Below are 14,416 nucleotides of genomic sequence, written 5' to 3'. Positions count from 1 at the left end.
AACAAAGACAAAAGACAAAAAAAAAAAAAGAAAGAAAGAAAGAAAGTTTAATTGCCCCAAAGACAAAGCCTCAGGTCTTCCAGGCCCAGAGGCAGAGGTCCTGTCTGCCTGGAAGTGGGGGAGGGAGAGAGGGACCAGCTTCATGTACAGATTCCCCATCCATTGCCCTGTCCTCAGCCCCACTGCTGAGCCCATCCTCCAAAGCCCTGATGCAGAAAGGGGCAGCACTCACTCCAGACGTCTCCCCATCCCCACTCCCACCGGGAGACAGAGAAAGGATCCACTTACAATGAGGACCGCAGCAATGGGAATAGCCGTGTTCATGAAAACTGTGGAAGAAACACAGGTGGAGGGTTACTGGGAGGAAGGCGATGTCTAGAAGCGAAGCTGTCTGGTGGGTTGGGAGGCAGGGGGTCCCTCCCCCAGCTTTCGAGGTGGCACAGGGGCAGGGTAGGGGCCGAGCCCTAGCCCTGTGGCACTTCGAGCTCCTTGCCCTGTTTCCCTCAGATGCTTAGCCCCTGTGTCCGAGACTTAAGCCTTTCAGCAAAGGCTGGAATGCTCTTATTCTGCTCCATGTGTGAAGACAGCCCTGTGAGGAAGTGGCAGGAGAAGGGATTGGAGAGTGGGTGGCCTGTGGTCAACTGTGAGGTCCATAGCCTGTGTTTCTGGGGGCACCAAGTTGCTCCTCCTTCCTCTGCCTCTGGTCCCTGAGTCCCCAAAGCTAGGCTCACTCGGAGTCTTAGAGGCCTCCCAATATCCCATGGTTCTGAGGAAGGATTTCAAACTCATTCATCCTGAGGAATTAGCAACTGATGACAGCATAGCTCTGAGGCTGAAGAGTCCATATGCCCAGGTAGGGCAGTTGGTTTGCTGCAACAGCAGCACCCTCCTTATTCTGTTTACACTGTAGCCCTCAGACCCCTCATGGGTCCCCTCAGAGCAAAAAGAGATGGACTTAAAGTCAGAGAAGGGTGGCGTCCTCATTATTTCTAAGTCGTGTAACCTTGGGCAGATCAGTCACCTTCCTTGAACCTCAGTTTCTTCCTCTGATTTTTGTAAACTCGTAATGACTTGTTCGCACACTCTGGCTCTCTCCAAGGTGAACACAGGTAGGGCAGGGCATGGGCTCTGTGAGGCCTGCATATGATACCTCGCAGGCTGCTAGCTTAGCCCTGCTCCTCTGGCCCAAGCTGTGAGATGATTGAGAGAGAGCCCTGACCCCAGGCCCGAACTTCCAGAGAGATCAGCCCTCCTGGAGTAAGAGATGCCCATCCTAGCTGCCACCTTCCCATCTCCTCCTCTTTCCTTCCAGGAACCCCTTCCAAGCCTGCCCAGGAAGGAGTCTGGTTTTGCAATTAGCCAGATTAAAGAAGGAGCCAGAAGCCAGGAGCCAGAGGCCAAGGGCTCAGCCTGTGCACATGGCTCCTGTTTAACGAATGGTGAAGTGCCTGACACGCTGAAGAATTCCAGATGGTCCACATCATCCAAGAAGCCAACTGTCTATTGATTCCAAGAATCCTGCATGAGCGAGTGGATACACGGTGTGTGCTGGAGATGTGGAACCCCAGGGCATGGAAGAACACACAGCCCCTGCCCTCCAGGCACTAACCTTCTAAGGAAGGAACTGTGCTCCTGGAAAGTTCCTTATAGGACAGGGAGACAGGGAACACGTGCCTAGGGGGCTCCCAAGCAGCTAGGAAAGATGTTGTGGCCATCTCGGGGTGGGGGGAATGCCCGGTCTAACAGGGGAGACACAGCCTCTGCCATTGGAGGGCTCCCGGCCTCATGGAGAAGAGAGGGCTGGAGCCCTGGAAACACTGCCAATCTCTCTGACCACAAGGCTTCTTTTTTTTTTTTTTTTAAACTGTTAGAAATTTTATTAAAGTTAACATTCCACAAGGTCATTCTCATACAAATCAAACCAAAAAATTCCGGGCATACACACTATCATCTGTTAATGTGTCATCTTTCTTCTCCAAGTGTCAAAAATGCTGTTTTTATGATACAAAAAGTCTTTCCAAAGTCAAATCCACTGTCCATTGTGTTGGTTAAGAAACCTATATCTTCATTCACGAAATCCATATTTTTTTTTTTCCACAAGGCTTTTTATCAACACCAATCATCCATGATGGTGCTTTAACTGCCCTTCCAGATAAAGGCTCTATGGGTCTCCCGGTGCCCATCACAATGCATAGCCCTCTCTCATCATCCTCTTGTACTAAGCATTATGGATTTTCCCACAGCATAAGGATCTCAGATCTGGGACAGAGGATGCAGCAAAGCCATTACTGGCAGGGGAGAGGGAGGGGGAGGGGGATGTTCGCCAGGCCTGGTCCCTTGACCATCACCAGCCACAGGGCTCCAAAGACAGGTACCCTCGCCCCTCCCCTCCAGGGCAGTTCCTCCAGGGAGCTCCGTCAGGGCAGGGGCCACCTTCTGTCCCTCTCCTGCCCATTCTGCCAAAAGGTACCTGTGCCACCCTCCTCGGCCTCTGCCCCAGGCCAAGACCCCTCCCCCGCACAATGGGGAGCTCAACTCCCCACTAAAGAATAGGCCAGCGTTAGATCATAATGTGGTACAACTCGCTCAGAAAGCAATCTGGTGCTCTGTAGCTAGAGCCGCACAGAAGTTTAGACCTTCTGATCCTATAATCCCTCTCCTGGGAATTTATCCTGAATAATCACCCAAGAGAAGCACAAAGCCCTTAGCAAGATGGTGTCAGCTGCAGCACTATCTGTCACAGCGAAACAAAAACCAGCACCGAGCAACGAACCACCCCAACGCAGTGAACTGAAAACATCCAACAGGAACGGCTCTTTTTGTAGATGAGGGAAATCAACTCCAGGGAGATTTTGCAGTCAGGGAATGTGTGATAATTGACATTTTGTTCTACGGCCTGTTTTCCCGATCATGACTGTCAAAAACATTTTTTTTTTCTATTTTATGGTCTTTATTTTTGCAGCTATCTGAACTCTTTTGAGGAATGAGACATGCTATATATAAACTTGAAAGGGAACATCCCAAAGCTGATGCAGCAACATGGAGACTGCATAGGATATAATTAACTTCTGTCCTGTTCTGGCTGCCGTATGGAGATGCTAAGGAATGCAAATGTAATTTTCCATTTTCCTCCTCCTCTTTCTAGAAGGCCTTTGTGCAGGGAACTCTGGGTTCCCTTTGGTCTCTGGTCTACCTTCCCTTTGGGGTGGGGGCGGGAGGGTAGACTCACCAGCTGCTTGTCTTTGAAAGGTCCCTCTGAAGATCACTCCATCAGGACCTGGGGTGCACGTGGCTAGAACTGGGGATGTCAGTGCCAGAGCCTGGGAGGCCTGGGGTGCTACAGGCTCAGGCACCTCTCTGGGCTCAGCGGATACCTCTGTGTCTGCGCGGAGGGTGGGGTGGGAGGGAGGGGAGCTGGGCAGCTCAGCTGTTGGGGCTTGAAGACCTAAGCCCTCGCCTCCATCTTCCTGAACCACCTAAGGCCGAATGAGACGTCAAAAGCAGTGGAGGAGTGGGAAGTAAGACCGGGAATAGATGTGTCTCCAATTTTGGCATGGGATGGGCTGACTCACTTTGATTTGATCTAGGAAAACCTTTAAAAAAAGAAAAACATGACAGTGCTCAAATCTTGAGTAAAAAATGCTGTTAAATAACACTAGGTGAAAGCAGAAGATTACACAACGATGTGTGAGGGCGACGCTGTTATGGAAAAGTTTCATTGCATGTAGGCAGGCCTGAAAGGCCACCTTCAAAAGGGAAAGCCTTCCTGTAACGGGGGAGATAAGGGTGGGTGTCGCTTTAATTAATATCCCTCCCCCCATAGCCTTTAAGAAGCATTCGTTCAGATATTCTTTTTTGAGGGTCTCCTCTGTTTCAGGCATTGTGCTGGATTCTGGGGGTACAAGAGTGGACAACTGTGCCTGCTTTTCATACCCCCTCCAACCATAACTGCAAATCAACCCAAAACAAAGCAGGGCTAAGATCTCTCGGTCCCCCTTGGCTTTGGCCAAGGAATGCTGTCTGGCCTAAGTGGGTGCCAGCCCCCGCACTGCAAGACCAGGAGCTTTTCATTTCTAAAGCATCCATAAATATTTCAGAAGTCATGCGGCCGGCCAGGAGGCACAGTGCATGGTTTGTGCCTCTGGTTAAAGTCACCCCTCCCCCCAGGACCAGGAGAGGAACTGCCGGCTCCCAGTCTGGGTCTAATGGCTTTACTGGCAGGTGGCACCTGCGGGAGGGAGACATGCACTTTGAAATGCACAGCGCTCTTCCGTCTGAGAGTCACTCCGAAGTCCTCAGGGGGAAGGAGAGCAGGTTCATGGTGTGTCCGGCGCTGGAGGAGATGGAAGTGAGGCAGGAGGCTCACAGGCACACGGATTGCTGCCTCCAGCTCTCCTTCTGCCCCCCGCCTCCCCCTATAGGCTGGGATCCACATCAGCAACCCACGGTGCTGCACCAGCTAGGGACAGGAAGGGCAGATGTTGAGATGCTCAGAGAAGTTGGAGAAGGAAGGGGGTCCGGGTCTGGAGGTCACCTTGTCCCCCGACCCTGGCTATTCTGAATCAGAAGAAGGGGAGTGCAGGACCTGCCAAGAACAGCCAAACCCTGGATGGTGGGGAGGGCAGGTGCGGATGCCCTGTGAATGGGGTTCAGAGGCACCACCCTGCCCACCCCACACCCCCGTCCATGGCAGAGGTGGGTTTGGAGGTTTGTTTTTTTGTTTTTTAGGACACAGTACAAGGCCAGTCACATTCCTCCAAGGAGGGCCCGCCTGACTGTGGTTCAGAGCCAACTGGGAAGAGGGGAGACCCCTGACCACAGAACCCTGGAAGAGAGGCAAACCTACCTTTCCTTTCAACTCCTTCAAGGCCTCCCCTGCCTCAGGAGAAAACCAAGCACACAGGATCCTGCTTGATCTGGTCCTGCTACCGTCTCCTCACTGAATTCTACTTGAGTCTTAAAGACAACATCATTCTCACTTCTAGGCCTCTGTGCCTGGAACATTCTTCCCCTCATCTGGCTGCCGTGTAGTCATCCTTTGGGCATCAGCCACAGGTTTCATTTTGGACAAGGCTTCCTTGACACCCACCACCCGCAAGATTAGGTTGGGTACCACTCGGATGGAGTCCCCTTTCCATTTTTGCTTTTTGTTTTGTTTTTGCTTTTTAGGGCTGCACCCAAGGCATACGAAGGTTCCCAGGCTAGGGGTCCAATCTCAGCTGTAGCCGCCGGCCTCCACCACAGCCATAGCAATGCCAGATACGAGCCGTGTCTGCGACCTACACCACAGCTCATGGCAATGCTGGATCCTTAACCCACTGAGTGAGGCCAGGCACCGATGGCTCCCCTGTGAGACTGTGAGCAGCCCACAGGAGGGACCCATACTTCTCCCCACAGCATCCCCCAGGCCCAGCACAGGGCCTGGCACACAGTAGGTGCTCAGCCAATATTTATTAGTGAATAAAAGAAACAAAAGAGGCCAGGGCCAGATGAGCCCCACGAAAGAGAAGGGGGGGCATCTGGAACTGACCCCATGGCTCTGACCTCACACACGGCCCCTGTTCACAGCATGACTGTGAGGGCGAGGGCCACACTGCCTCCTTGCTAATGCCCAGGGTCTCAGGAGAGTGGCACAGAAAGAAGGCCTTGGAATGGGTGCTGCACTAGGGACAGAACTGGCAGCATGTCAGCTGGTTGACAGGGCCTGGGACCCCTCTGTCACCCCTGCAAAGCATATCCTCAAATTCACAGCTGGGCTGGACACCTAGAGTTATGCGGCTTCTGCAAAGAAGTAAAGGTTGAACCGGCTTCTAAAGGGCGTGACCACAGCACTGGCCCCCAGTTTTCACCCACCTTGTCTTCTACTCACTGAAATCCTGCCCTTCCGTGTGGAGCCCGAGCCTCCTCTTGCAAGAAGCTCCGTGTGGGCTCCCAGCTCACCTGGACTCCCTTTGTCTCTGCTCTCTGCCACTTCCCAGCTGAGGACCTCAGAGAGTCCTTTCACCTCTCAGAGCCTCAGTCTTCCCTGCTGCACAGTGGGACAGTAGGGCTCACACCTCACCAAGTTGCTCGGAGGATTAAGCACCGTCAGCTTGCTGGGCAGCCAGCACGGAGTAGGTCCCCAGGGTTTAAAGCTCCCTGCTGCTCTGTTTCACCTACGTTAGCTTGGACTTCTTAGCACAGTATCGGAACAGGAGCACATGTTTTTGTCTCTTGCGTCCCTTCCAGTGCTTAGCACTCAAGGCCCTGCCAGTAACTCACATCTGTTCCTTTCCACCTGCTCAGGCTCCACACACAGGAGCTCTCAGCGATGCTGACAGTGAGACCATCAGATAGAGTGTCAGAGGCAACTTTGTGTGCCTGACAGCCTGGCTGCCTGGTGTACGATGGCCAGACTCAAAGCCCAGCAGGCAGCACCAGGATGGGCCCCATCAGGAAATGTGACTCCAGGACTCCTTTGTGGCGCCAGGACCCCATGGCTGGCGCCAGAGGTAAGGCTGAAAGACGCCCCATTACCTCAAACCTAATGACCTGTGTCCTAATCCCGGGTGACAGAGAGCAGAAGGCAGGATGTCTGGGGGGGAGGTAAATGAAAACACACTCCAAGCGCACACCTGCAGCTTGGTGGTGTCCCCACACTGTCTCTCCCCATACTGTCCCATATCCCACTGTACTGTCCCATATCCCACTGCCAAAGGTACAAAGGGACCCATCCCAAGGCAAACGCTGAGCAAATAGCACTTGGCTTTCAAAGTTCTCTCTCCAGGAGGGCTCTTCCCCTTCCCTCTCCTCCATCCTCTCCCAAGGACCAGCCTGGGCTGCTCTGTTTATCTTTCTAGGTCACCATGTACTGGACAGGTGAGGGGCCCTGGGCAGACCCCTGCTTAGCTCCAGAGCCCCTGACTCCTCCCAGAGCCATCTCAGCTCTTGGCAACATAGCGTCTCCTCGCCCCAGGGCCTCCTGGGCCCAGACCTTTCACAAAGCCATGGCTTGTCGTCTGGGTCTCTGTTGGACAAAGAGCACCTACCCTATAGGCTTCAGTGGGTTAGAGCCCAGGGACCTAGGCATCTGCTGTTGTTCACACAGGAAACCATGTCCCAGCAGGTGTGCAGTTTGGGATGCAGGAAATGAGCATCCATCTCTTAGAAGCAACGTAGCTGCCACCTGCCCCCATCTATATGACCTGCTGCCGGGGGGAATCTTGGGGGACCCGGTGCCCCCAGATTCCCTGCTGCTTCCCTTCCCTCTCTCCCACGGTAGCATTAGTGAGCCCACCCTACTCTGCCCTGCCACACTGTTGCTGCAGGGGGAAGCCCTCCCCCACCTTAGCTGCTGTTCCCCCAGATGAGATGTGTGGGAGCCAGGGGTGTGTGACTCACGGGGCTGTGCCAAGTGTGGGGTTCCTGTTACCACAAGCAGGCCCAGGGATAGGGGCTGAAGAGGGCCTGGGGCTGTGGTCCCTGGTTTCTCTCAGCTCCCCAGAGGTTTCTTCTCAATCTTTCCTGTCAGTGGGCTGAGGAACCTGGAGTGTTTTGGTGAGGAATCCAGGAAGCCAGCTATGCTCACCATTCCATGCTGAGAAAATCAGCTCTTAGCAGGATTTTCTGCAGGAAGATGCCATGGCTGGTGTCACATATGGTGGACGGCCCAGTCACTGCTGCCTGGACCAGGACACCATGGTCTGGCTGGACACAGGGAGGTGCTCAGAGCAAGTCTCACCCTGAGAGAACCTTCAGGTTGGATGCTGGCCACCTGGTCCATGAGACCCTCTCTCCAGGCAGGTGACTGCCAGGAACACTTAGAAGACCTGAGTGACCCCCTCACTCTCCATGTGCCAGTCTGGGAGAGACATCCAGGGAATCTTCCACTGCTGCCCCTCTACTGCCATCTCCACAGGTATGTCTCTTCCTGGCACCATCAGGAGAACCAACTTCAGCCGGGGGAGGGGGTCAGTAGTATCTGTCTTTTCTAATTTCCTCCCTGATTTCCCACTCCCGGTCAGAGTCCATTCTAGATTGTTTCTCTTGTATCCAGAAACCACAGCCTGAAAACGGTGCCCTGGTGTGTCCTAAGTTTTTGTCACCCCATATAGGTTCCTAGCTCTGTGTGGAAAACAGCATGGGACTGGGAGTTAAGAGATTCCAGGAGTTCCTGTTGTGGCTCAATGGTTAACAAATCCGACTAGGAACCATGAGGGTGCAGGTTTGATCCCTGGCCTCAAATCAGTGGGTTAAGGATCCGGCGATGCCATGAGCTGTGGTATAAGTTGCAGGCGCGGCTCAGATCCCGCGTTGCTGTGACTCTGGTGTAGGCCAGCAGCTACAGCTCCGATTTGACCCCTAGCCTGGGAACCTCCATATGCCATGGGAGCAGCCCTAGGAAAGGAAAAAAAAAAAAGAGAGAGAGAGATTCCAGAAGATGTAGTCTGAGCCTCACCATTAACCTCAGAAGTGACCTCAGGAAGACAAATGGTTCTCTTGACTTGCAAAAATATTTTTCATTTACCTCTCCTGGCCATATCTGTGGATGTGGCCAGGAGAGGTAAATAATAATTTCTGCAGATCTATTTTTTCATTCACAAATTCTCTCTTCAGCCATGTTAATTCCTTTAACCTGTACATTGAGTTGGCTTTTGTTTCCATTTTTTCCTCCCTTGGGGGTCTCTTTTTGGCCCTTCTTACCAAAATGGCTCTTAAACTGGACAGGTTAGGGAATCAGCATGAGGTCTTCCAGCTGCCAGACACCTACATCCCAATTATGCAGTTGGGCAGTAACCCCAACGGGGTGGGTCCCTGGAGCCATTAGACCAACGGTGAGAGAAATTTGAGCCAGGACACCATCTATCACCTGACCTTCATATGCACACTCTGACCAGGGCACCATCTGAATTAATTTCAAGAACTAAATTTTTAATTTCTAGAAGTTCATTTGGCTTTCTTTTCACTGTTTGGCCTTATGCCTTCCATTAACTCTTTCACTATTTTAACATACTTTATTATCTCTTTAGACTATTTAATTATCTCTGGGTATTGTGAAACTAACTCTCCTATTTTATTTTATTTTTTTTTCCATTTGCTGACTCTCACTCGGTGGTACATTTTTTCTGGTGGATTTTTTCTTTATTATTAGCTCATTGTTTAACAGGAATATTTGTCACTGGAGTCTTAAGTTCTCTGGAAAATGGTTTTAATATATGTGTCTTCTGGGACCATGGGAGTTTTTACTAGTTTTGGTCTTTTTTTCTCTATTTTCTGGCTCGGAGTTTCTAAAGCACTTGGCTAATGTAAATTCAATCCCTACCCCTGGGAGTTTCTCAAGCCTGAGCTTCTGGGTTTTTTTGTTGTTGCTTTTTTTTTTTTTTTTTTTTTTGCTTTTTAGGTTCGTACCCGAGGCAAACGAAAGTTCCCAGGCTAGGGGTCAAATCGGAGCTGTAGCCGCCAGCCTACCCTACAGCCACAGCAATGCCAGATCCGAGCCCATCTGCAACCTACACCACAGCTCATGGCAACACGGGATCCTCAGCCCACTGAGCAAGACCAGGGATCGAACCTATGTCCTCATGGATGCTAGTAGGATTCGTTTCCGCTGCGCCGCGGTGGGAACGCCTTCGAGCTTTTGTTCTTTAAAGAGCAATTCTCTCCCTCTCATGGTCCCAGGTAAATGGAAGCTTCCCTGTAGCTTCCTCAGGGCAGCAGCCCCCGAGTCTGACTTACTGAAAAGAAGTCCTCACACTGGGGAGAATTTAAAACTGCTGTTATGTCTTCTCTTATTGCTGCCTCTCAATAACATATCAGTCCAATAAGACATCAAAGACCTCATCTGTCTTTCTCATCACTGCATCTTGAGGACCAGCCCAGTGCCCTGCCCGGAGTGGGCTCTCAATGCTTGCTTGCCAGATCAATGGCTAAAGAACACTGTGATTTCTGAGAGCTCTGCTCCAAGAGACAGGTAGAGGCTCTCCTACATGGGAAGATCCCACTGTCTCCCGCTTCTGCCACCCGTACGTCCTCCCGCAGCCCTGACACCCTCTCCTGGCATGGAGGCCGCAGCGCACAGGGCTGGCTGGTTGGGGGACACTCACTGGAGATGGAGGTGTAGACGGCAAAGGCCCTAAGGCTGGTCATCTCCTTCTTGCGGGTCATCTCCACTCGCGTGCGGAAGATGTTCTCCCAGGCATACAGCTTGAGCAGCTTGATGCCCCGGAGCATCTCGTTGGTCTGCTTCAGCCTCTCATTGGAATACTCCTGCCAGGAGTCGCTGAGTCAGAGAAGGGTTTCCTTTGCCCCCATCCCACCCCAGAGGAAGGAGCCGTGTCAGCGCCCTCAACCGCTTTGCGGATCATGCCCAGCCTCTGTCTCCCCCCCACCCGCCTCCCCCCCAGGGGTGCTCCCTGCTGTCTCTGTTAATCGAATTTCCCAATGAACCTGAGGCTGGACAGCTGAAAAGGCCCGGGTTAGGTCATTAATGTCAGTCATGGTGTGGATGTGGATGTGGGGCATTGTTTGGTGGCATCTGGGGGCGGAGTGAGAAGACCCACTGATGTGGGAGCAGGCAGACACACGGGCAGTGGGCAGGGGAAAGGGGCACGGGCACACCTGCAGATACTCACCAGAGTGCTCCGCTGGGCCTGGGACAGCTTGGTGGCCACGAAGTACTGGACCGGGGCCAGTAGGATGATGACAGCGGCTCCAATTAAGGCACTGATTCCGAGGATGTAGTAAAGGAGAATCACACCCACGATGATCTGAGGGAGGGTCATGGGGGTGAGTTTCCTTTGATCTGGGGCTGCCCTCCCAGGGGGAATTGGCAACAGCCCCCTGCCCCGCTGCTGCCCAGGCTCGGTGCCCAGCTTTCCAAAGTTTCTTGCAGGGCAGAGGAGGAGGTGTGACGAAGTGATTTCAGAAAGAGGGATTGATTAGAGTTCCCATCGTGGCTCAGAGGTAACAAATCCGACTAGTATCCATGAGGACTCAAAGGGTTGGATCCCTGGCCTTGCTCCGTGGGTTAAGGATCCAGCGTTGCCATGAGCTGGGGTGTAGGTCACAGACGTGCCTCAGATCTGGCATTGCTGTGGCTGTGGCTGTGACTGGCAGCTACAGCTCTGATTTGACCCCTAGCCTGGAAATCCCTATCTGCTACGGATGTGGCCCTAAAAAGACCAAAAAAAGAAAGAGGGCTTGACATGATGGGTTCTCACACAAGCAGAGAGTTTCCAGGCTGGTAACTAACTGCACATATCTGCAAGGCTGGTTGAAGCATTAACTCTCCAAATCTCCTTTCCAGAGGAAGTCTCAGAACCGAGGCTGCACAATGAGTGATGGCACCTTTGTTTTGTTTGCTGGTTATCAGGGATGATGTCACTCTCATTGGAAAAAAAGTGATGCATGAACAAAGGGGCAAAATGCCATCCATGTCAGACAAAACCAGTCCAGGGTCTGAGAGTTTGCTTTTTATGCTTCCGCTCCTGGTGTCTTTCATTATTTAGTGACTCTGGCAGGTATTCTCTAAAGACAGAATAGCCTTATGTAAATGACTGCCTACTTCTGAATATTTAGAAGTGTAAATTACTCTTGCCAGCCCTGAGAGCATCAAGACGAAACGACAGTTTTCCAGGTTACCTTCAAAGGCAGACACTTCTAAATTCAGGGCTTATTCCAGAGGAACAGATGTGCTTTCTTCCTTAATTGAAAAAAAAAAAATTGTGCCTGGGTTGGCACTGCATTCCTGAGCCCTACACCAAATTGGGACTAAGCTCCTGCATCATTCTCAAGGACAGAGGAGTGGAGGGGGGGTGGTTCTGTAATTTCTATTAATTATCCACTGCCTCCTGCTTTAGCAGGTCCTTAGGGGCTGGTAAATCACCCCTTTACCACCTGCCTGCCAGTGTTTAAGTGATATTAAATGCTGGCACCAATGGGCAGAGGAGCACATTAGGAGATGAAGAACCTTCCTACTCTTGTTGGGCCCCCCTCCCCTACTCTTCTGGGAAACTACGCCCCCAACCCCGAATCCACTCTTCACTGGCTGCTCCTCATGTGGAGGTAATCGGGGATGCCATTCTGCAGCCTGGGTACAACCAGCCACCAGGGAAGCTCTCAGAGTCACCCAGGGCCACTCCCAGGGCCCCGGCTGGGGATCGGTGTCAGCACCCTCGCCACTTCCAAGGCTGGCAGCTGCTGGGGCAAGAGCTGGGGATGTAGGTGCTGCCGCCACCAGGCTCCTCCTCACGCTCCGCCCAGCCCTTGTCATGCTCCCCAGACCCTTCTGTACACGTGGCTCTTCTGCAGAGGTATGAAAGGACCCCATGGGAGAACGCTAAGTGTGTGAAGGATAATAGGGCTATTTTATTTTATTTTATTTTACTTATTTACTTATTCATTATTTATTCTTGTCCTTTTGTCTTTTTAGGGATGCACCCACGGCGTATGGAGGTTCCCAGGCTAGGGGCTGAATCAGAGCTGTAGCCAGAGGTACAGCAACTCTGGATCCAAGCCGCGTCTGAGACCTACACCACAGGTCACAGCGATGCTGGAAGTTAACCCACTGAACAAGGCCAGGGATAGAACCCGCAATGTCATGGTTCCTAGTCGGATTTGTTTCTGCTGCGCCACGACGGGAACGCCTTCATTTTTATTTTTAATTTTATTATTATCATTATTATTATTTTGCTTTTTAAGGCTGCACTCATGGCATATGGAGGCTCCCAGGCTAGGAGTCAAATCAGAGCTACAGCCATCGGCCTCCACCACAGCCACAGCAACACGGGATCCGAGCCGCGTCTGCAACCTACACCATAGCTCATGGCAATGCCGGATCCTTAACCCACTGATTGAGGCCAGGGATCGAACCCCGCAACCTCATGGTTCCCAGTCTGATTCATTTCCACTGCTCCACAATGGGAAGTCCTCAACTTCTTCATTTTTAAAGTGGTGATTTTAATTGCCCACTTAGCAGGACTATTGTGAAGATTAAGCGAGCATATGTGATAAGCACCTAGAATAGTGCCTGGCACATAGTTGGAGACAAGGTGGTTGACCTTTCTTCTTAGAAACAAACAAACAGGCCTCATGGGAACTCTGTCATTAAGGAACCACAGTAAGGAGATACCTGGGTATGGTGCTATTACCAGCTTGCTGTGTGGCCCAGGGTAAGGTCCCTACCCTCTCTGGGCCTCAGATGCCCTTGGGATGAGGAGGCAGGGAGGTCCCCACTATGGCCCGTTTCCTTAACGTTGTTTTCCATAAGCTTGAGGATCCCACAAAGCCCTTGAAATTGTAGGCAAAACGTGTGAATGCACATTTGTTTTTCTGAGGAGAAAGACTCATTAGGTTTTCAAAAGTATATGTAGATCAGTGGTTGCTTAGAGTGGGAGTTGGGGGATGGGGGGAGTGTGGGTGGGGGGAGGGGCAGGGAGGAGGCGTGATTGCCAGTGGGTATGGGCTTCCTTTGGGGGTGATGAAAGTGTTCTACAATTGTGATGATGTTGCACAATGCTGTGAGCATGCTCAAACCCACTGAATTGTACAGTTTCCATGAATTGTATCTCAATAAAGCTATCACTACTTTTTAAAGTATATGTGACCCCCCCAAAAAAAGATTATAAATCAGGAGAGTCCCTGGGGATAAAGGAATAGGGCTCCCGAGTTAATTTCCATACTATCAAAGACCTCACCTGCCCTATGGCCAACCAGGCTGCATCCTGACCCCTCAGAAGGGATTGCATCCACTCTGGTGGTGACACTGGGTCCTGAGGGTTGGTCAAAGCTCTAAGTGCAAAGGTACAGTCTTTGAAGAATAAAGAACGGAAAATCAAATGACACTTCTTGGTAAATAAGCAAAGGTATGTAATTAGTGGAGGTAAAAATTCCTACCTCTCCTTGCCCCCATGTCTTGTGAGAGTTACACAAGTGACAGAGGCTGGGCAGGTCAGGCACAGGACAGGAGCTCTCAGTTATTAGTTAGTATTAGTGATGTTAGCAGTGGTGTTTGTGTGATAAATGCTATTAATAATAGTAACCATAACGATGCAGCAGGTTTGGTGGACAAAAATCTTCCAAAGCAGGTTGTTCAAAGGACCATAAGAATAAGGATAAAAGGTTGTTACTGTATTCAATGAGCTCTCCAGGCCCTTCTATAGCTTTTATAGTCATTGATCCATCACAGCAGAGTGGAGGGGGCACAGGAGGCTGGGCATGGGTCAGTGGCGGGGGTGGGGGGGGGGATATGTGGCTATTCCTGTAAAAAGGACCATCAGACTTCTTGCCCTACATCCAGTCTTTTTTTTTTTTTTTTGTCTTTTGTCTTTTTTTTTGTTGTTGTTGTTGTTGTTGCTGCTATTTCTTGGGCCGCTCCCGCGGCATATGGAGGTTCCCAGGCTAGGGGTTGAATCGGAGCTGTAGCCACCGGCCTACGCCA

At 51.5% G+C, this 14,416-nt stretch overlaps 1 protein-coding gene across 5 annotated transcripts in view; it reads right to left on the bottom strand.

Annotated features, from left to right (window-relative positions):
- The window catches only part of ABCC8 (ATP binding cassette subfamily C member 8), an 89,606-nt gene that overhangs the window by 43,141 nt on the left and 32,049 nt on the right, over nt 1-14,416 (bottom strand). For all 5 annotated transcript variants that reach the window (XM_047776185.1, XM_047776187.1, XM_047776186.1 and 2 more), the window contains 3 exons: nt 10,611-10,745; nt 10,083-10,245; nt 289-329 (listed from right to left, as the gene is read on the bottom strand). In XM_047776185.1, the coding sequence (XP_047632141.1) occupies nt 289-329; nt 10,083-10,245; nt 10,611-10,745 (339 nt within the window). The remainder of the gene's footprint in view (nt 1-288; nt 330-10,082; nt 10,246-10,610; nt 10,746-14,416) is intronic.

This window comes from Phacochoerus africanus, chromosome 4 (assembly GCF_016906955.1).
Source record: "Phacochoerus africanus isolate WHEZ1 chromosome 4, ROS_Pafr_v1, whole genome shotgun sequence".
NCBI classification, from domain to species: Eukaryota; Metazoa; Chordata; class Mammalia; order Artiodactyla; family Suidae; genus Phacochoerus; species Phacochoerus africanus.
This window is presented reverse-complemented; position numbering and strand designations above follow the sequence as displayed.